The sequence below is a fragment of the Melopsittacus undulatus genome, chromosome 12 (genome assembly GCF_012275295.1).
Source record: "Melopsittacus undulatus isolate bMelUnd1 chromosome 12, bMelUnd1.mat.Z, whole genome shotgun sequence".
In the NCBI taxonomy this organism is placed as follows: Eukaryota; Metazoa; Chordata; class Aves; order Psittaciformes; family Psittaculidae; genus Melopsittacus; species Melopsittacus undulatus.
The window spans coordinates 18,126,050-18,149,307 of record NC_047538.1 but is presented as its reverse complement, the minus strand read 5'-3'; the positions used below and the strand labels follow the sequence as shown (position 1 = coordinate 18,149,307).

Here is a 23,258-nt window from a genome sequence, read left to right as displayed (position 1 = left end):
TAGGGTGGCATTTCAACAGCTTCTTTATCTGTGCATTAGCCCCTAAAAGGACACAGTAAACACTAACCAGGGTTCACAATTTGTCCCTTGTGCCAGTTTTACAGGTGGTGATATAGAACAGAGAATAACGAGGCTAAGCAATGGCTTGCAGATCCTGTAGTGACAATGTGTCCCAGGCCAAGCAGGAACCCCATCCATCCCATGAGCTATCCCAGGACCACGGCCATGGGGCACTGTGGGACCATCCCCATGTGCCACCTGCCTGGGCTTCAAGAGGCACAAACCCAGCACGGCTGGGAGTGCAGGAACAGAGCTGGTGAATCCCAGCACAGCCTGGCTGGCCAAGGGCTCTTTCCCTTCCATCCCCTCCAGCATTATCCCCACCCAACAGCAGGGATAAAGGGTGGCTTGGTTTTATTTTCTTAACTAAGAGGTTAAGAGCCCCCCAGCTGCTCTGCCAGGTTTAGTGGCGCTGGTCAGAGCTCTGGGGTTAGAGAACAGGGAGCAGCCCTGCTCTAACTGACCAAAGATGACCTCGATGGTTTTCCTCAGGTCTTGTCACCTCCACTTTCTTCATTCCTGTTACTGGGTTCTGCAATGCCTCAGAAAGGAGGAGAGCTCAGAACAGACACCACCTCCATGTCCAGTTCTGCAGGCACAGTGTTACGAGCTCACCTGAGCAAAGAGCTTTCACCCTCTTTACGAGCAAAATATACGTGATGTTATTGGCCATAAAGCTAAAACCACTGAGGAGGTGATGAGCTCTGCTCACCAGGCAGGAAAGTAACCACTCCAGGAATATAGCTTGGAGACTTTGGTAAATACTCAGTTAATATCAAAAGAAACTCATCATAATTCCATTTTCTAACAGTTTTCTCAGCCAGACGGGTATCATTGACCCAAATTTTCATTCCTGTCATTATTTACTTTGGTCCACAGGGAATGCAAAGCCTCCTGCCACACTCCCCCAGCCAGCAGCACCCTGTGAACAGCCAGCACAGACAAACAACCCGGGATACGGAGCTTTAAATGACTCCGGATCGCACAGAGCCCACGGACAGCCACACTCAGAAGCAGACGGGAGGTTCACAGGGGAGGCTCCGCAGTGGCCAAACCAGCTGTGCATGCCAGGCAGATGTTGGCATGCAGGATCCAGCTGTGTGGCAGTGGATCCCTGAACACCCCATACATATCTAAAGGGGCTCCTCCGTGACAGGAACACCAAAAGTCTCAAGGGAATTAAATCAGTTAAATGGCTTGGGAAAAGAGACATGGCTACAACTCTTGGCAGAGTCGGAGGGCACATGGCACAACCATTTGGAAAGCAAGAACTATAAAAGCTCTCTGACCAGCTACTTCCTTTTCTATAGCTAATAAACCATATTCCCTGCTAACACTGGCACAGACCACAAATGAGCATCTGAGCACAGAGCACCAGGACAAAGGCAAGTGTTGGGTGTGAGCAAGTACTGTGCTGGCATCACCAGCAGTCACAAATGTTACCAGAGGACAAGTAAAGCCAGACAAGGAGCAGGAAAGCAAAGAGCAGTCAGTTATCCTCACCTGTTCATGTGATGAGGGTGAACACTGAGCTCCTGCTGGCTTCTGGGAGCCTGGAGCCTGCTGGAGCCAAGGGGCAGCTTCACTGCTGGTGCCAAGGGACAGCTTCACTGCTGGAGCAGCAATAGGAGCCTCTGCATGAAAGGAGATCTGGCTGTTGAGAAATCACCATCATGCACAAAAAGTCACCTGAGTCCAACTGTCAGCAGAGCTCATGGGCAGTTTGGACCATGCACAGGGTTAACATCCCTTGAGCGGCTCTGGGATGGGCTGGAGAGAGGTTGGGAGCCATCAGTGGGAATGAGGAACATCAGAAGCTGCCTGTTGCCAATGGATGAGGAGAGGAAAAGGTCTCATCTCCTGTGGGTTTCCACTGCAAAGAAGGCACTGCATTGCCAGGAATGCTGCTTGTATTCCTCTCTCCAGATCAAAAAGAAGTCCAAACTTAAAAAAAACACCAGTACTGAAGCAGTAATTTCAATAATTTCAATGGGTTTGAGCTGAAAGTTAGGGGGGAAACGTGCACACTACTTAAGAGCGAGGAGCAAAACGCTGTGACAACATTCACTTCCCAGAAGGGTTGCATGCAGAAAAAAAGCCATCAAGTTGTGTATTTTTAAAGCTGGAGTTACAAAGCATCTAATGTATAATTACCAGATTTAGCAAGAGAGAAAACAAACCAGCTTTTTATAGCCAAAGTTAACAAATTTCTGTCTATCTCCACACCAGCCAACATAAGGAGCGGTGAGATCACGTCTCTAAAGCAGATGATTACGCTTCTCTTCCATAGATTGTTTTGCCCGTTCAAGGATATTGAAAGTATGGTTTGAGAATTAATCACAGCTTTATCCCACCACAGGCTTGAGATGGCTCAGAAGAGTTTCATGCTCTCACTCCTGCTGGTGGAAGGTGTCCCTGCTTGTGGCTGGGGCTGGAACTGGGTGAGCTTTAAGGTCCCTTCAACCCAAATCACTCTATGGTTCTGTGGTAGTTTTTCCACATGTGCTGTCAGTGTCACTACACCCTGTGGAGGGATCAGAGGGAGCATCTTGGTGCCTCCCGATCTGATGCATCATGTTTGTTCCTAGGTTGCAAGTGCTGCTGTTGAAGTGCAGGCACAGGCACAGCATCCCCTGGCTGCACAGGATACATGGTGGCCCCATCACACACTGGGAAATGCAGGGCAGCACCAGGGCTGCAGCTTCAGCACCTCACAGCAATGGGGAAACCCATGAGGCCAGAACTTGTGTGCTTCCCACGGGTATGAACCATACGCGAGGGTGTTTCTTCAGCTCAAACCCAACGTGTTTGGACACTGCCTGGGCATTGCATGGGGTTTTCTTGCTTTGGAAAACACCATGCAGCATTTCTTGTGAAGGACTCCTTGGAAAGCTCACAGGAATGTGAAAGGATTCAGAGTTCAAAATCTGAATAACAGAAATATAGGGGGTTTAAGAACTTTGATAAGACCTCTGCCTGTTTACTTCTTATTCACACAATTCAGCCCAAAAGTCTTTCTAGAAGTGCTGTGGCAGATCCACCTCCCTGCTCACAGCGGGATCTGCCTCTTGTGCCAGGGATGCTTGAACCCGGGAGGAGCCTCCTCAGGGCTGGGGGTTTCTCTTTCCATGCAGATGGGGCAGCTCAGCAGAGTCCTGGATCTGGCATCTGTGGGATCAGCCCATCCAGCCCTCCCTGACACCCACCATGTGGGGAGCTGGCCCCCGGTGAGGGGCTCCCAGCACCATGGCCAGGACTGGTACCCACCACCGCGAGGCTCAGGGCTTACCAGTGTGTGATCAGATCCTTCACTTCTCACATCTCAGGGGGAGAAGGACTTCCTCCAAACACAAACAAACATGGCATGAAATCTACAATAGCCACCATTAACATCATATTTATTGTTATTTAGTTGCTCAGTAAAACATATACAGATATGTACAATATGCATGAATACAGAAGACTGCACTTTACATATTTAAAAAAAAAAAGAAAGAAAAATACCACTCAGTTTCATGAGCTATTGTCACAGTCTTCCAACCAAGCATTTAGGAAATGAATTTAACAAGAACCAAAAAAAAAACAAACCCAAAAGACCCAAAAAAGAAAGAGAGAAAAGATTACAGGATTGCCTAACACACAGCAGAGTCAAGTTTTCGTATTTTACATGTGCAATAACATTTTCAGAAGAGTTTGCGATGCAGTACGGATTACCAGTGTTTTGAGGTGTTTTCTTCTTTTCCGTGAACCAAATTCAGTACAAAGAAATAACATCCTTTTGCTTAAGGCTGTTTTAAAGCTGTAATATTTGTGGGTAGTGAATAGTGATAAAGTTGTAACAGCCGGAAATCACAGCCTGCAGTTCCATCAGTCAGAATCTATGAGCGGATGGACTCAAACCAACAATTTTTAATAGAGAATTTCTAAGACAAAATTAGACTATTTCCTCCATTAGCCACAAGCAATAAAGGAGAAACAATTCTATAAAAATGGGTTATGCTCTCACACTCCATCCATTGAGCAGCCGAGAACCCAATCCTGGAGAAAACCTCACATTGCAGCTTCACAGAAATAACCCAAATTCACCAGGTGTGTCCTTGTCTGCCCCCCACCGCATCCCACTGCCCTGTGCTCCCCTCACGGGAGGTGGTGACATTCTGCCTCGTTGCTGGTGCCTGGAAGCCTGATCCTGACTCCTGGCTCAGGAAAGCCAAGCAGCCCCAAGGATGTACATGCAGATGTACAGCAGCCAACACAACCCCTGACTGGCCCAATGGCACAATTCTGGTGTTCATTCCCTTCCGCCCTACCCCCACCATGAAACCCTTAACTAAATAAAATGAGTCTAAACCTTCTGTCAGTGATGCTCTAACAACCAAGCTAGAAGAGCATAGAACCAATAACCTTGGGGAAAAGTGATCTGGGGAAGAGTAACACGGGTATTTCATAAATAAGGCCCATTCTTTCTCTTTTTGGCAGAGATACTTTATCCCTCCTCCCAATTTAAATGCAAGAGACATTTTGCTCTGTTTGCTACTACATTTTAACTTGAAGACCAAGGAGCCAGAGAGCTGGGCTGGGAGGTGAGGGAGGTTCAGGCTGCCCCTTCCCAGTTCCTGGAGAACCCAAACCACCAGGCAAGGCAGGGTCTCCAAAAGAAACGTGAAGCTGCATTTTAGCTGTTGTTCACAATACAAAGATTGGGCATAACTTAATAGGCCAGACACCACAGGTCTTTGATGTGTTGGCACAACCTCCCCCCCATCTGGAAGCCCTGTGGGACAAGCAGGAGGTAGTTCACGTTGTCCTGGCTTTACCTGGTCACTGGGGGAACACATGGGCTGCTGCGTCTGTGCCTCAGCTGCTCTCTCCATGAGAGTGCAACTTACCTCGTGCACCACAGGCTTTTTCCTACAGCTCTCGAATAATACTTCAGCTGGAAGTATTATTATTCAGAAAATGAAATCATTTCAATTCTTGCCATGTGGGATTGTGCTGAGCCTTCATATGGTAAAAACATATAAATCAGTGCATTCAGTATCAAATTAATGGAGAAGATGAGTTCAATGACATGACTGCAGGCAACACAAGCTTTGTACAAAGCTCTAGCCTTCCGTGTGTGCCATTAGTACCAAATACACCAGGTTGTGAGCATGAAGTGATGCTCCTCCTGGTCAGTGATATGTACCGTTTCTGTTCTGACTCGTGGCAAGAAGCAGAAACTCCCTGGCTTCAGCACAGCCCTCCTCACCTCACAGGACTGGAAACTGTCAGGATTCCAGGGGGGGTTAAAGAATCATTCCCACTCTGTATTTCTATGAGCAAGTGAAGAAGTCGGTCCCAAGGGGATGAGGACAACTGCAGGAGTACAAGCTGCAGAGAGCAAACCAGAAGAAAAGGGTGGGTGAGACCAACTGAGTCACCACATTTCTGCTTCTCTTTAAAACAGATCTGAAATGCTGGATGCGTTCATGGAGAGGTCTCTTCCTGGTAGCAGGGTGTGCATCCCTGACCTCAGGAAGCCTGAAAAACCTGTTCTCCTGAATGCAGCAGAAAAAACTAAAAACAAAGAAGTTGGCCATGGGGCTGCACTCAGTGCAGGAATGCCACTGGACCACGAACTCTTCCTAGATTTTCAGCTGTAAGTGCTGAAATGTGGTATCATAGATCTAGGCAAGTTTTTGCTAGGGTTCCTCCAAGACCCACCTGGCTGGTACAGGCAGGAGCTGCCAGGATGGGGCAGGAGCCAATGACCAAGCTCACCACAGCATCACTCCCAGCAGGCAGAGCTTTGCTAGGCAGGATTTCAGGTTCAACACCATTTTGGGTGAACCAGGACTTAAATCACAGGCAAAAGGGCATCTTCCAGAGTGGGGGCTGGAAATTATTACCTACCAAGAAATATTTCAGTGGGATGGTGATGTTTTATTGCAGGTACAGGGAGGAGCTCTGAGCTTTCGGCAGCAAGCATACACCTACAGAAGGTACAGAACTCAGAACCATCCCATCCTTTTGTTCAAACCAAGTGGGTGTGAGGCAGCTCCAAGCCAATGGCTCCAGGATGGGCAAAAATCCTCATCCTCGTGGCAGCTCCAGCTTCAACAGAAAGTAAAATAATATTGAAAATCAAGGTTCAAAACTGTCCAAATTTATCCAAAACCAAGTCACTGTCCAGACCCATAAGAGGAAATCAATCCATGCATGGTTAATAAGAGCACATTCAAATAACACTTCCAAACACTGTGAGTCTCTCTGAAGCCACATACAACCAAGTGAGGATTTCAGACCACCCCGTGTCACTGGCGTTTTAGGCAGAATTTCCTCTCTATTGGTGCCTACTGAGACCATTACTTCAAAATAATTAAAGTCCCAGCACAATCATCAAAGATAAAATACAAAACAGACTTCACACTCTGTCCCTTGAGCAGAGACACACTCTGTGAATTCATGACAGAAGTAATAAATAACCCTAGAGGCCGACCTTTATTTCACAGCTAAAACCTAAATCTCCAGTGATGTTCTAAGGCTTCGGGGAGCAGAGGGAAGGGAGCTCCCTGAGCGGGGTGGTGCACGTTCCTGAGCGGAGGAACACAAAGAACAGGCAGTGGGAGGGTTGGATCATCGCGTCAGTCGTGGTTTTATCTGGTTTGCTTCCAACTTCCTTCTCAAATGAGCATTATCTATCTCGAGCAGGAAGAGTATGGTTTTCCTTTAATTGTGTGTGTGCAGTAGCACTGTTCCTCAATGCGTGGCAGAAACGGGGCCTCGGATGAGTTCAGGGGGTCTAACGTAGGGTCTCCCTGCCCTGGCAGATTAGGAAATGCTGATCCTGGCATGCAGCACCTGCATCCCCTGCATGGGCTGACCCTGACCACCACCACCGCACCAGGTCAGCTGCAGCTGGAGCGGGCACCCACAAACAAGGGCATGAGACACTGGACCCCGCTTTGACCAACAGTGTCTTCCTTCATCTAAAATGGGCTCTGAGGACACAGGGCACACAGGGAACACTGGTGACAGCTCCAGCCCCAGCTCTGGGGGTAATTTCTCCATCAGAGATGAAGAGGGAGCTGCGGGAGCATTACTAGGACCAGCAGCTGCATCCCTGCTGCCCCTCACAAGCAGAGGGGGTGCCTGGGCACTCAAAGGAGGTGATGATGACTCCAAACATTCAGCAAACTTCCTGACTCATTCAGAAGAACTTCTTTCTCCCTTCCCCGGCCACACCTGGACCAGACCGCTCCTGACAGCTCCATCCTTGGGCTTCACCAGGGGACACACAGGAGCACACCCTCGCCCTGCCGGAGCAGTGGAACATTATCGGTGGCAGCACATCACTGTCTCAGGAAAGGGCAGGCTCCTTGCCTGAATGTTCAACAGAGTGTTTGGCTTGTATGTGACTGGCAAAAGCTGGGTGTCAATACAATATATAATATAATGATGACCATTTCACTTTAACTGGCATTTATTCCTGAACTGCTGTTCTTCAGGATCACCATTGTAATAAGCACTGAACAAAGCAAAACAAAACAAAAAAAAAGGAAAAACAAAGCAAATGAGGAGGAGGAGCTTTGTCTTATTATGACATACATGACTTGGACATACGCTGAGATGAAAAAGGAAAAGGCCTCATCTATGAATGTATGCCAAGGTTACAGAATAATGGGAGAGAGTGGTCTAGCAGGAAAATCTTAAGCAAAAGTGTGCTAACTGCAGAAGGGTTAACACTGGTAACATACTGTGGCAGACGATTAAAAAAAACTTGAGGTTTACTTTAAATTAACCCTTTCCAGTCCATATGCCACTAAGCAGGTACCAACCTAGAAAAATAGTCCACCTAGCAGTAGCGGCCCTTTGAAATTAAAAAGAGGAAAAAAATAATTTCTTTTGTTCAAGTCAGGGCGGCCACGAAAGTCCCAAATCTGTTGGAGATGTCCGAGTGCAGGGACCTCCACGTCGGCACCGCAGTCCGGCCCTTCGCCTCACCCACGTCGTCCGTGCAGTGGACCGAGAGGCACTGCAGGTGGCTGCCTGTCTGCGCCGCCGACGTCTTGCTCGGGGGAAGGTCGTGGGCTGAAAGGGGTCAGAGAGAGCATTAGAACTGCAACGCAACACATCCATGTGCACAACCCATCAATGGAACCCCACCAACACACGCAACCCCATCCATGAGACACAACCACAGCATTCAGGGAACTCCTCAAGCTTTGCTTCACATCATCCTTCTTGTGTTCCACAAAGCCAAGCAGTGCAGGTTTACCACCCTCCATGTGGCAAGTTGTATTCTTTTCACTCAATCAGTTGCTGTACCAGACACCAAACAACAACTGAACAGCTCACTACACAATCACAGTGATATTAAAAAAATAAACTTAAACTAGTCTAGAAGTCCCTGGTTTAAACTAGAAAATGCTTTTAATGCTTCATTATAGAATGCCAGAGATGCTCATATCCAAAACAGTATCATAACAACAGAAAGAGAAACTTTAGAACCTGGGGACACAATGCTGTAAATGACGGGGAAGGAACATGGCTCCAGAGCAGCACTGCTGCTGCTCCACCACATGCTGCATTAGTGCAACCCACACAAAGCTCCATCACACACCTCAGCCTTGCACAGCCACCCTCTGGGCTTGCACTTCAGTGGGATGCCCTCACCCACTGCTTGGATGAAGGTATAACACCAGCAGGTCAAAGATGCTCACGTTCCCTAAATCCCAAAGTGGATTACAGTTCCCTGTGGTTGGCATTGGTTTTTTAGTCAGTTTTGATAAATAAGCAGCACCAATGAGCAGAGTTCATCACATAATACCCCAAAGCAGAGTTTAAGCAGGCAGAGATGAATTAACACAGCCTGCTGTTGCCCAGCACAAGGAGCTTCTACCCTTCCCTCCCATTGCCCCTGAGCCCCATCACACCCCAGACCCTCCCTGCACAGCCTGTGCTTGCCTCTGAGGGGTAACAAGCGGCTTTTCTTCCCTGGGGATGTTTCCTGCTTGGCCCTTGACATGAGGGACACATCTGTGCTGCGGAGCTGGTCCACTGCAGTCCGTACCCCATGGGCACAGCAGCCTTGGCCACTGCATCTCAGGCTGACATTAGGGTGCCACTTGGGGAAAATCACAGGGGAAAAAAAGACTCCCTAAATAAATGGTATTTGATGAGATGTTAAATTTAAACTCACTATCCTGAATGTAAATATACCTCAATGACTTTCTATTTATAAAACATTTAAAACTCAAATGGGATTGTGCAGAGAACTGAGAAAGGGAAACGGTTTTTCTTATTTGTATTTGTTCACAAATACAGATAGCGAGCACTTGGAGTGCACACAGTACCCAGCACTTCTTATTCTTAGGTCTCCCTGACTGTACAGGACATGCTGGTCTTGGTACAGGAAAAGCCAGCGCCTTGAGATTAGTCTTTGTGACAGCAGCTTTCTTCCTCTGCTGCAGAGAAAGAGGAAAGAGTCCCACTGCTGATCTGCTGTCACAAGGGGCCACGGGATCGCAGTGGGGTTTCTGCAGGAGGACTTGCTGCAGGCTCCAGGGACCAGCCTCTCAACAGCACATCCCCAGAGCGGGACCCAGCACTCAGCTCTGTGTGCCTTGTGCTGGGCCAGGATCAGAGCCAGGCCTGAGCTGCACTGCACTGGCAGCAATCCCTGCATAAGCTGTGCCCACAGCACCAACACCCAGAATGGAGCAGGTTCTCGCCAGTAATTAAGTGAGGAAGTTTGTACATGGTACAAACATCTAAAGAATAAAAAAATGGCCTTATTTACTCACAAACCAGCGCATTCAGAAGCAAATTACTGATAAAGGAATCAATGCAAAAAGCTATCCCCAGCGATGACCAGGATTTGCTGGCCTCAGAGGAAAACCCAAGGAAATGAGGTGAATAAATATCATCCTAAGTTTGCAAAGTCAACACCAATTGCCAATGTCCACATGATGCCACATGCTGTGTGGGAGCTCGAGCTCTCCTGGTCTGTTGTTAAAGAGCACAGAAAATGGTCATTCAAACCCAAAACACCCAGGGGATGAGAGCCTGCAGTAAGTCTTGCATCTGCACAAGTCTTCTCAAACCCAACCTGAAGGGACAAATTCAGCACAATTTACTTTTTTCCAATATTTCCATCTGGACAAAGCTATGATGCTTTGCTGGAGTTAAAAAAAAAAACAAAACCAAACAGCAAACCCAAACCCCTGTGTATTAAAAACCTAAAGTTGTGCTGATCCACCTGATGAGAATCATATTCTTAAGCAGGAGATACTGCTCAGTGCTTGTCCAAACTCTCCCAGCAGACCAGGCTCACCAGCTTTCCTCATCTCCTCTGCCTCCTTCAAAGCAGCAGTGCCCAGCACTTGCCTTCTGCAGCACACACAGACCTGGGGGTATTACTAGTGAAGACTGATGGGACTCAGCAGGTTAAAATTAGTCGAGTAATGCAAAATGGTGTCATCACATCACTGCCTTGTGGTTGCCAAGTTTCAGATAAATCACTGTCAGTCATGATGTCCACCTAATTGAAACCAAGGAATTTTCAAACAAATTATGTTTAAACATAAGTGTGACCAGCAGGTCAGAGGAGGTGATCCTGCCCCTCTACTCTGCTCTCGTGAGACCTCACTTGGAGCATTGTGTGCAGTTCTGGTGTCCTCAACATAAAAAGGACATGGAACTGCTGGAACAAATCCAGAGGAGACCATGAGGATGATCAGGGGCTGGAGCACCTCCTGTATGAAGACAGGCTGAGAAAGTTGGGGCTGTTCAGCCTGGAGAAGGCTGAGTAGATTAGAGAGAATAGAAAGCTGTGAAGGATGCTGGGGAGGGACTCTTCAATAGGAGCTGTAGTGACAGGACAAGAGGTAATGGGTTAAAACTTAAACAGGGGAAGTTTAGATTGGATATAAGGAAGAAATTCTTTACTGTGAGGGTGGTGAGGCACTGGAATGGGTTGCCCAAGGAAGCTGTGAATGCTCCATCCCTGGTGGTGTTCAAGGCCAGGTTGGACAGAGCCTTGGATGATGTGGTTTAGTGTGAGGTGCCCCTGCCCATGCAGGGGGGTTGGAACGAGATGATCTCAAGGTCCTTTCTAACTCTAACTATTCTGTGATTCCATGAAACCACACAACTGCCTCTATTAGCAACTACGGCAAGGAACTTGTGCTATTAGCAAAAGCAATACCCTTCTAATAAGAGCCCTCCTCCATGCCCAGGATCTCAAGATGGTCTGGGTGGAGACTTCATCTCCAAACCAAGGGACATGACACAACAGAACCTGGGACAGACACAAGTAGAACAAGCTCATGCTGCCTGAAAATGGCAAATGTTAAAGTAGAGGTAAGAGATAAAACGCCACATGCAAGCACACAACATGTTCACATGGAAGGCACGAAAGCAAGGAAGTGACCAAAGACCAACAGCAGTCTGGGAACGGCTCAGCCATGACACTGTTCTCAATCCAAAGCAACATCCTCAGTGCATGCCCCAGCAGCCCCCATAGGTGATGATGGGGTCACTCCAGGGAGGACAGTTCCCTGCAGAGCAAAAGCATCCAACTGCCTGTGACCACTGTGGGTTCCTCCACCCAGGGCCCACAGCAGTGGCACCTCCTCACACCCCACACTAGGGTGACATCGGGTGGTCCCAAAAGCCAGTTCCTGCATGGATCGAGCTTAAATTCCAGCATTGGAAACTTACTTCCTTTTTAATTCTAATGGCCCATCCTACCATTACCCTGCCCAGAGCAGCAACCCATACTCTGTATTTCAGAGGCAGACAAAGAGGAGGCAAACCCAGCACGATGCATCCCAACCAAGTGTGCAAAATTGCTCACTGCAGAGAAAATTCCTGCGATAATGACTGAATGCCCTGGAAGTTAACATGAGGTTTGATTAATATTATTAGCTCAGCTTGTGCACAGGCTCTTTCAAGAGGCAGCCACAACATCTGGAAGAGCTGGGTGGCTACAGCGAAGAAATATTTGCAAACATTCATTGGAACATGAAAGTGAATTAAGTCCGGCCATTTTCACAGCCCTTGCATGTTCACGCTCAGCAAATACTCCAGCAGGTTTGTTTATTGCAGTTCAAACTGTATGTTTTAGGTAAATGTTTCCAAGCAATCTCTGCACAGTTTGCTAACATTCATCAGTTACAACAACACACAGCAGCAGTGGTAAGGACTGTAACAAGCCTCTGGGACAGCCACACGGGGCTGCTCTCCTGCAGACACAGATGAGCACTTGGACACTTTCCATTCCCAAAGGTCCAAAAAAGGTTTTAAAAAGTATAACATTAAATTTTGTTTCTAGGTAAGAGCTGCCCATTGAGCTCCTGAACAGGCTTTACCCACATGCACGTTTCCATCTCCAAAGCATAGGGCATGGGCAGAGTACGGGAAGGCTCAGGAGCCTCTTCCTGCCCCAGCTCCTGCTCTGACCTGCACATTTGGGAAACTCTCTCCTGTCCTGCTCTACTCCCAAAGCCATGAGTGCCTCCAGAAAGCCACAGGGTGCTGTTTGCATGTGCAGCAGTGATGGCAGCACGGTAAGAATGCAGGAGCCTACCCAGGAGCATGGGACATAAGGAAAAGATGAGGGATCCTGCTCCACCGCAAAGTTCAATACACACACTACGGCTGCTCTTTCACATCAACACAGGAAAAACGTATTTCTCTCTAGCAAGATTAGATCCTGTCACTCTCCTCACTCCTGAAGACACCATGTCCTGAAGACACTTCCAGTCTTTCCAGCTTCCTTCTCTCCCTCTTTCCTCAGCCCACACTAAGCTGCTCTGTAAAGCCTCTTCCCTCATGTAGCATCTTCTCAGGCATTCTTTAAAAATAACACGTTCTCCTACCCATGATGACCCCAACGAGCACTGTGCAAATCCAGATGTGCCCTGATTTTTAGGTAACCTAATCCCATTAAAATTGAGTTCACCTGCATCACTAGCATGCGTTATGTGCATCGTCTGGTGAGAGAAGAGATTAATGGAGGGAGGGATGAGGTGTAGCCAAGGCAACCGTGGATGCTACACGGTAGCACTGGCAGTTTCTGATGCTCTTCAGGTGCTGCTCATGCCATTTCTCTCATTTTTGCCAAGCCCACCACCACCAAAAGGAACACGAGGCAGTGACAAGCAAGCATGAGCGCACAGCCACAGTCTGGTAGGGGTCTGGTAGGGAATAGGTTCCACTCCACATTTCAGTGTCCCTGCAAGATTGAAGTGACAAACAGGAGGTGAAGATCCCTGGAATGGCTCCTGACCCCAGGGCTCATCCCTTACACTTCTTCACTGGCTCTGACAAAGCCACGGCCGCCCGCGCTGCCCAGGCTCCGGCCGCCCGCCCCACTCAGCCCCGCCGCTGCCGCCCTCGATGGCCAGCGGAGCGTGAAGCCCTGCACTGCTACTGATCTTGTTAAAGCTAAATCACAGGATCTGGCCAAAACCGCTCTATTCCCTCACCAGTGATCAGTTTCCCCTCTACCATCTGATAACCACTCTTAAAGGATGCGTTAATAGGCTTCTGTTCACCCTGTGTCTGTTAAGCAGAGGCTGAGCTACTGTAAGAGGGAATAGATTTGAGTAATGATCTCTTATGAGGCAGCAAACCTACATATAGTGTTTAAAATTATTCCCTTAGGACAAGATGTTTTTCACCAAATCTCCCACATGACAGTTTGACATATTGGTTCAGGCACATAGCTCTGTATTTGTACACAGCACAGAATCATCTTTTTTAGGTTTCAAGAAAAATAAGGTCTGAAAACGTTTTATGTTTCCCTGCACACTGGACCAAGTCTCCACAGATTAATTTAGTTCCAAAATTGTACTTCTAAACCCAACTAGCTCATTTGTGTTGATAAACAAACGAACTGTCGCCTCCCTTGCCACTGTAGCACCAACAAAATCCAGGACAAAGGCATTTTCTAGACCAGGAAGTGCACATCTTGCATTTGATTATAAACACAAACATGGCACCAGCCACATGCTTATTCCATGAACTTGCACTGCTTCTGGTCTTCACCCAGGGAACCCATACCCTGCTTTGGACTGGATCAGCCTATTCTGTTGGTAATGCCTGGCTTTGGACTCTGCAGCACCAAGCACCCTGTTAGCGCTCAATGCAAAGCCCCATCTGCTCCATTACCAAAATCCTTCATGTATTTTCTGTAACCTGGGCAATTTTTAAAGCTTGCAAGATGCTTAAAGGTGCCACCTTCCCCAGTAGTGTAATAAAAAAATACAGGAAGTCAGAAGTGTATGTAGTTAATATGAACAACTGATCCCAAGGACTCGTAATGAGCAGCACAGCCAAAATGGGGACCAGGCAATTCCCCTATTCACTGGCCAGGAGAACTGTGCAGAGATACCCTAACGCCAGGGTATCAGCCACATCTCACTCATTAACATTTCAAGAAGTCATTTGGCTTGGTCAGCCCATAGATTTATTGCCGAGACGGAGCCAGCTGAGCCTCACCGTGAAAGCCTTTCTCACAAAGGAGAGAAGGCTCTCCAGCCAAAACTGTGTGCACAGCACTGAGCACTGTCCCACACCACTGAGATATCCCTCAAACCAGGATTAAATCTGACTTTGCTGCACTCAGATGAGACACCTCTCACCTGAAGGCATGGCACAGCCGGCCCCACTGGCCAGGGCTGGGAACACAGCCCTTTTACCCTCAATACTGAGCAGTGCCCTCCCCTCCATCAGCCCATCAGGTCTGGCAATGCCCTCTAATCCTCAAAGCCTCTTCCTCCACAGACAGCATGATTAATTAGAGGTGCCTGTGACTCTAAAGGCTGCATGTATCAGCCCATGCTGCAGAGATGTTTATTTTGCTTTCCATGGCCTCAGAGCTGGCGTGGAGCTCCAGGCCTGCTCGCTGCTTGCACGGAATTCAGATAACAGGAGACACAGAGTGCTTGCTGAGAATACATATTTTTACTTTTTCTCCCTTGACCTCTTTTCACGCTCCTGTTTTCACCAGGAGCAATGGGAAGATGCACACACCACGACAGGGAGGCTGCCCAAACCCACAGCAGCGTTAACGGTTTGTTGTTACGGCTGTAGGGCTACAGTCAGACAGCAGTGTCCTACCCTACAGCTCCAGCAGCCAGCCAGGGCAGATATGACTTGGGGACAAACTCAGACTGTTGGCCACATTCTGTGGCCTGAAGAAACTGGTGAGAACACCAGTAAGTAGGAAACATGCCAACCCCGCTGGTGAAAAAGTGGCAGTTACCTTACACACAGCATGACCTTGAAGACGCAGAATGAACAATGTGTGGATGAGAACAACACTGCTGTTTTAAAACACGTGTTCCCTCCACGCTGACTGAGGAGACGACAAAGGGGGAACCCACAGTTCCCCACTTGGCTGCCCACTGCCCAGCCTAGAACAATATGTGCCCAGGGCTTTACAGGAAAGTGTGAAACTCCTTACACCTTTTATTTCTCTGGAGGCTACTGTTAAATTACTGCTTTCCAGCTCTATGACTCTCTGAGAAGAAACCTAAGCAATGTGTCGGAGAGGGGAGCCAGAAGCCCCATACTTGGGGACAGCACTAACTCCTCCTAGACAGCCACAGGGACAACGGACTGTTTTTAACTCATATCCTTCCTCTCTTCTGGATACTTTCAGTTCCTCTTTTCAGTTTAACACATTCACTCTCGGTCTGGCTTTCTGCAAGATACACAAGCCACAGAGGGGTTCTGCTTGGCCCCCTTGTGAAGAGGCGAGGTTGGGGTTTTGCATCTCATGTAATAAAAGACCATTCTTGCAAACCAAGTCCCATCACAGCTGCTGCTGCTTCCTGCTAGCACAGGCCTGCCTTCTTCCATGCAGGCAAACCACAGCTGTGTCTAACAGCCACTGAAAGCTGACGGCCAAATCTTCAACCATGGTCTAAGTCAATGCAACCCAACCACACAGGACTCTGAACTTCTGGTCAGGTTTCTCAGTGCCATCACCAATACCACGCTCTCCTAAGCTCTGCATGTTATGAGATGCTATAGCCCTGCCCAAGTGAGGAAAGATGGCTTTAAAAATCAAATTAAACCAGCTGCCACCAACAGTCAAACCATTCCTGGATGCTTCCAAGAGAACACAAACGTGAGTCTGGCAACTGTAACTCATCTCAGCATAACCGATTCAATGCTCCCAACATTCATATGCTGCCATCCGAGACCAGCAAATCCTCTGGGAGCTCTGAGCACTTCTGCTCATCTTGGAAAGAAGTTAACTGCCTAAATACTGCCTGCCGGCTCCACTGCATTTACACTCAGACCCAGCACTGGGATAAAGGCTACAAACAGCTTCTCCTACCCCTCCCTCCAAACTGCTGCAGCCGTCTCAGCTCTGTCCCTACCTCTGCATCCATCCAGAACACAACATGAAAAGGAGAACTCCACGGTAGGAGTGAATATTGGCTGACTGATCCCATGTTTTCTCTGCTGTTGGTGTACATCACTCGCTTGCACTAACTAAATGCTTTGAGCCTATTTTCACTGAGGGTAACAACCCACACATCCGTGATGAGTAAGGAAGTGCTGGTTTTTGCATCCAATACTTTCACATTTATTTAATATGTACGCAAATTATCACACGGCAGCCTTATGCACCACTCCAACCTCTGGGAATCCATCTCTCGACAGCCAGAATGCACGAGCAAAGAAAAAGCTGGTCATAAAACCCAAGGTGGAATTTTCTTCCTGCACAGAAGTCAGATGCAATTGTTAAATACACCCCAGTGCATTGAGGTACCAGTATCGCCTTCAGCCTAATGCAGGTTTCAATGCACAGAACAAGCCTCCAAAAATAGCAGGAAAATGCCCACTCACCCTGGCAAGGGAAGTGGGTGCATGAGCGGGTTTGTAAAGGCGGTGAATTGATGGTGATTATGCACAGAGCGCAACAGAGGAGGAAACATGTAAATTCCAGCTCTCTCTCATCAGATTTGTGCAAGAGCTTCTACGTAATTGCTGGGGAAAAAATAGAAATGCCAACAATAAGTAGGATATTTAAGCCCTGCACGTTATCCATGGAAATCTTTCTTTTCCTTAAATGAAGTGAGAACAGAGTGAAAGAAGTTCCCTTCAAAGAACTTCGTGGTCACTTAGTTTCAGGATGCATATTAAATGAGTAAAAGCCAAGTATAAAAAAGGGCATTTGCCACTGAAATATCACTAGTCTCTTGTGAGGCAAAGGCCTGGGTACAGCTGGCCAAAACCTTTGATGTGTCTAGTTGCCTTGTTCCTAAAGAAATCAACAGAGGCCATGTCCTCATATTCCAAAGCCAGAACTGCATCCAGCTTGGTGGCCAAGGCCAGGACCATGGGTCCTCCCACTCCCATCCCTCCAGGCTCCTCCCAGAGCTCCTGGAGGTGCCTCTTTCCAATCTATAACTCACAATTATGAGAGACGGTAATACAAAACTGCCACAGGCAAAGTCAATCTCTCCCAGGGGCCTCACACATCTGAGGCTCTTGCACACCAAGAAACAGTGATCATGTGCATTAATGCTCCAGGTTAAGCCACACAAGTTCAAGGATATTCATGAAAATACAACTGGAGTTTACCAAAGGCTAACAGTAAGAGAGAAGAAACAGCATCCAGGATCTTCAGCTCTTTTATCCCATTCATTTATAGTGTTACCTTGAAATACATCCCATTCCTCTTTAGGAGACCTCTAACTGCAGTTGATGGGTTAGAAGTAGCAGCTTATATGAGGGGGCCTTGGGCCTCCATGAAATCAAAAGGAGCTCAAACAATTTCACCACTCACAGCGTAAGAGACCAGTGATGGCAGAGACCCCAGAGCAAAGCTGGGTCTCACCAGCACACCTGCAGAGGTCCAGTTCACAGATTCTGGTACAACCACACATTCTGCTATCCCTCAGATTTTATCTTGGTCACAGAAAGATGGAAATGTTGTTGTCAAATAGTGGATTTGGTGCATTCAGAAACACCCCCTAAAGCAGCAGGAAGGTGTGGTGATTCAGCTGGGGGTCACAAAGCTGATGGAGGACCAGCATCTGTTTGAACAGCACGTTTTATAATTAAATCTATCTGAAGGAAAAGCAAACCATCATTAGGGAGAAGAAATACACAAGCATGTGAAGGAGGAATGGCAGCAAGGGAAATCCACCTTAAAAAAAAAACACACAAAGAAACTTGGCTTTCTGAGGTATGTCTGTAAGTGCCACTATTAGGGTAAGAAAATATAAGCTCATCTTTTTCTTCCAATTGTCACATCACTGTGGAGAGACTTCACGAAATTCTCAGAATAGCAACGAATCAGGAGCAAACAGCTGCCAAGGCAGGGAAGTCACCAGCACACTGCACTGCTCCAGAGGAAAATTAAACCAGAAAATCAACAAAATGTGCCAGTGCAACACAGAGCGGACAAGTCATGTTTTCAAACCCAGCACTGAAATACGGGTTCCCTTTCCAGCCACATGCTCATGGGATTTATGACCCACAACAATGTCAATGTCCCTGGAAGATGTAAGAAGGGAGTATGTTCAGCTCAACATGTGCACATTCCACACAAACCCCCTCACTGCTGAAATAAAGCCAACTATGAAAAAGCTACATGTGATGGCTCAAGGACTACCTTGTCATCTCCTGCTGCAACTGCCCCAAGAAGGGCACTGTGCACTCGGAGCTCTGTCAAACCAGGCCAGAAGTTGCTCTTCAGCACCTGCTTCACTACCATAACACAAATGCAAAGGCAGCACCAAACAAACAATCTCCTCCATGCCAGCGCTGAAATCACATCATTGCTGCACACAGGCGGGGTGATGCTGGAGCACAGCTCCAGTCATGCAGCCACATCTCTCACTGAGCCCCAGCTGTGAGCCCCAGCCACTGCTTCTGCACCAGCCAGGGCTGCTGCGCACATAAACCACCACACTACCCACACCTTACAGCCTGTAAGATACTGAGTCAGTTGGCCCAACATCAAACCTGGTTATTCTAAAGGCAAAGGTATTCAGACTGGTCTTCAGGTACCTTCTGAGTGCAAACCCGAGTCACACTTCTGCCCAAAGACGTGCCTCCCAGCAGCAGCATCCCATCCTTCACAGATGAGTGCTCTGTTTACTGGAAATACAGGTATACATGATAGCAATTGCAACAGATTATGCTACCCTTCATCTTTCTCCAAGGTTTGGATCTTCCCAGCCTCACCTCCCAGCTGCACAGCTGCCAAGGCAGATGAAATGTTGGGCCTGCTGGGCTTAGATAAGAGGGTGAGTGAAAGGACAGCAGGAGCACCCATAACGAAGTGGACCAGAAGATTCATGGATGAACAGAGAGGAACTCAGTGTCTTTATACACCCACCTTGCCTCCAGTCCTCCAGGTCTTCCCGGGCAGAAGGCAGCTGTGCTGAAAGAGTTAACCTTGCCTGGTACAAATGCATCTCCTGTTTCTCAGAAAGTCAGAGGCTGGAGCTAGGCTGCCTGCTCCCTGCCTGCTCCCTGCCTGCAGTCTGACCCCTGACATTTCCACTCTGCTTCTCCATGGCATGGAAAACTTAACCATAGACAAACAAACAGGCTGGGAGGGCAGATAAATGGGAGACAGAGGAGGAGAAAGGGAAAATTTCTCAGATTCCTTGTCATACCCCTGATTAAATAATAGCAGCCACCACCAGCCATGGGTGAGGGGCTGGCATTTATCAGTAAACCCTGAAGTCTACAGCAAGACATCGCTAATTAATCCTGAAAGGGTCCCTTCCCCCTTCAACTTCCCAGGGAGGATTTCATGCTTTAAAGATACAGTGAGTCCATTTTAGCTCTTTTCCTCACAAAACACGAGAGCAGAAAGCGCCTGTTCAAAACCAGAGCCAGGATTTACAAACTACAGCAGATTTCCATCACATGCAACCACGCAGGCAAACCCCAGCGAGAGGGTGTCTTGATTTAGTCATGCTTAACCTTCTGAAGTGATACACCCAGCAAGTAATAGTCCTGCAATGACCTGCTGGAAGTATGCACACATGTAATCATAACCAGGAACAAATCTGCAGATTTTAACTGGGTCTCCCACCATTCCATCTTCACCTATTTTCCAAGGGATAATCTGTTCAGTGCTTGATGCAGTTCTATTGTCCCCCATTTATGTCCAGTTTTCCCATCACTATGATGGCACCAACATCACTCAGTGATGGAAGAGATTGCACATACACCCAGAGCAAGACAGTTACAAACACTCTAGCCCATGACTTCCACTTAGCTCCGGGAGGCTTCTGAAATCCATTCCAGAAGGTCTCCTGCCCTTTGATCCAAGGTGAACATCATACTAGTGCAGAGCATCACAATTTAAGCCATCAACCATGAACAGCCACAAATTGGTTTGTCTCTCCACACCTCAGCAGCAGTGGGAGAGGAGCTCTGCTTCCAAGGCACCTTCATCCTATCACCACTTTTGGGGAGCTGCTACATGCCAGTGAGCACCCATCACAGCACTGATGAAAACTCTTGTCCCTGGAAAATAGACAGAGCACAACCAGGACACGTCACGTAAGCCAAAACACGGTTTCCAATGGAAGCCGCTCTCAACAAGCAGCATGGCAGGGAGGGTCTGACAGCAGAGCACTTGGTTCCCCAGGTTGGCAGCCACCACAGCCAGCAGCCCAAGCAGCCAACAGCCCTCCAAACACAAATATACTTTTGAAAACTTGGCCATGAGAGTTCATCCTTCCCTCTCTTCCTTTTGCTTGTAACCATAAAAACAAGTGTTGCTGTTTATTTAATCACTTACCTCCCCCTTTTTCTTTTCCAACATTTCTAAAGCCTTCCCAGCTTCAGAGAATAGCGACACACAAAATGGAAAAATCTAGTATTTCACATTCTTTTTTTGGTAAAAGAATAAGTATTATTTAATTTCCTAACCCCCCTTTTCCATTCTCTATTTTATTTTTTCCCAAAACTTGTCTAAAGCTGAATAAACCAGTGTTAGAATTACAGAGATTTATTCTTTTTGGGTGGTGTAAGTTGCAAAAACAGTAAATGAGAAAGTGGGAGAAAATCTTTGAAATCACAATCTCTGATGCCATCAAAAGCAAAAAGAAGAGTGGGGGGAAAAGGGAAATTTTGAAGGTCTAAGTTCAAACTGTAAAAGGAAGCTCTATTTCACATCAGCTTCATGAAATTCCCAGGAAATAAAAAGTCAAAACCAGTTATTTTCTTGAAGATCTATATTCTTAAATACCTGTTTTCAACATAGTCTCTTTTTTAAAGCAGCACTGGGATGGGCATGAACTGAAAAATGTTTCCGTCTACCAAAAAAAACCTCCAAATCTTTCTGCAATGACAAGAGACAATCCAGTGTATAATCAAAGACAGAATCCTGACACATTCAAAGAGGAAATTATTGTAACAGCTGTGACTTTGAAGATGAGAAGTGGATTTTTTTGATAGAAACAATGGCCATCAAAATTTCTACTGTAGCAACCAACACTTAAATGCACAACTTAGTATGCAGCGTGCCTGCAGGTACAGCGAGCACCACAGCAAGGTAATTAATAAACTAGTGACGCATAAGAAATCCCTACCTAGCAAGGAACCGAGCAGCGCTCTGGGTGAGTACCACCCACCCAGGGCAGCAAATGCTTCCCATGACAGGCTCCCTGCTCCTGCGGCATAACCCAGTGCAGGAGTGTGAGAGCAGCCTGCAGCCAGGCGGGTTGTACCCCTCTCCTGTCTCGGACCCCGAGGTTTATGTCTCCTGACAGTAAGAGGGATGCACGGGACCCGGGCACCCAGGTCAGCAGCATCTCTGCACCCACCGGGCAGGGGCAGAGCTGATCTTGCATGGTGACATGTCCTGCCCAGCCGGTGACAGAGCTCCACAGCTGCCCACGGCTCTGCCCCACAGGGCTCCGTGCTCACCAGCACTGCAGAGCCCTTCTGGGGCATGATAAACCCAGCTCTCACAGGAACTCCACAACCAGAGCACCCATTTTCAAGCCCCACAGTTGAAAACACGGCTGTGACTCTTCAGAACCGTTTCCCTTCCAGAGTTACTCCAGACAATGGTTTCTGTGGGGTTTTTTTTAATTTCATTTTACACAAACCCCCTCAAGAGCCAATGTCCCCAACACAAACCTTGAAAGTTACAAAGGACCACCCGGAAATATTTGAATTTCTAATGTTACTGCCATGGAACCACACATTCGCTGCACAGTGTGAGCCGCAATCTGCTCTGAACTGCCATGATTCACAAAAAGTGAGTCACAAAAGGGAAATTTTGTGACTGAATAAATAGCTATTGTGTAACCCACCTAATGAGGAGTGTAGTATTTTTCTGTTCTTGGATTGGAAGATTTTTGGAAGACGACTCTAAGTAGTCAAAGCCCCGCTGCCTATAAATACCCCTTTCAAAACCAGATTTTGGATTAAACTCAGTGTTGGTTCGGAGCAAGAGAAAGAAAACAAACAGATGCCAAGTCTTGAGTAAGGTACCCACCACCCAAACGTAGAGTCACAAACACAGAGTCCCTTGAAGTGTAATTTCTCACCAAAATGACACACAAGGCTGCTCAGCATTACTGCCAAAGTGATTTTTAGTTTGTACATGGAGACTTTGAGTTGTATCAAATCCCATCCATGTCTCCATCATCACAAGTAGCATTTATACAGGGGAGCCATTTTACTAACACTAAGAAACACCAAGCAATTTATTTAGTAAAGCATTTTCCCCACTGCAGCTCAGCAGCGAATAGCTGCTTAAAGCAGGAACCTTCCCATTAGCCCTATACCTACGGTACAGTTCTGTTCTCACCATAAAACCCTTTAATTGAAAAGGAAACCATTAAAAAGCACTAATATATGATTTGGTTTTCTGGTGCCTGGCACAGGCTGCTCCTGGCTGTAGTACACTTACAGGGAAGGCTGGGATAACCCCAACACACTCACCTGTCTCCCAAAGGAAGGATGAGCAGATCTGCCACAGCATCCTCTGGCAAGTCAGGTATCCAGGGGCACCTCCACTGCCGTTTCACTGCACCACCAAGAAGGATTCCTTCTTTTATTTAGGCATTTATTTACCTTCTAGAGAAAAGGGATGTATTAAAAATAGTGCCTGTGTGTTTGCAAGTGGCTGCGTGGTGTTGCCCAGTCATGCCACGTTCAGGCTCATCACCTCTGCTCTAGATGTGCAGTGATGAACCCACACCGGG

At 47.4% G+C, this 23,258-nt stretch overlaps 1 protein-coding gene across 1 annotated transcript in view; it reads right to left on the bottom strand.

The window, feature by feature from the left end:
• Window positions 1-7,104: 7,104 nt before the first annotated feature.
• MN1 (MN1 proto-oncogene, transcriptional regulator) overlaps window positions 7,105-23,258 on the bottom strand; it is a 31,679-nt gene continuing 15,525 nt past the window's right edge. Inside the window, exon 2 of the mRNA XM_013128681.3 lies at window positions 7,105-8,133. Within this exon, the coding sequence (XP_012984135.3) occupies window positions 7,952-8,133 (182 nt within the window). The 3' untranslated portion in view covers window positions 7,105-7,951. The remainder of the gene's footprint in view (window positions 8,134-23,258) is intronic.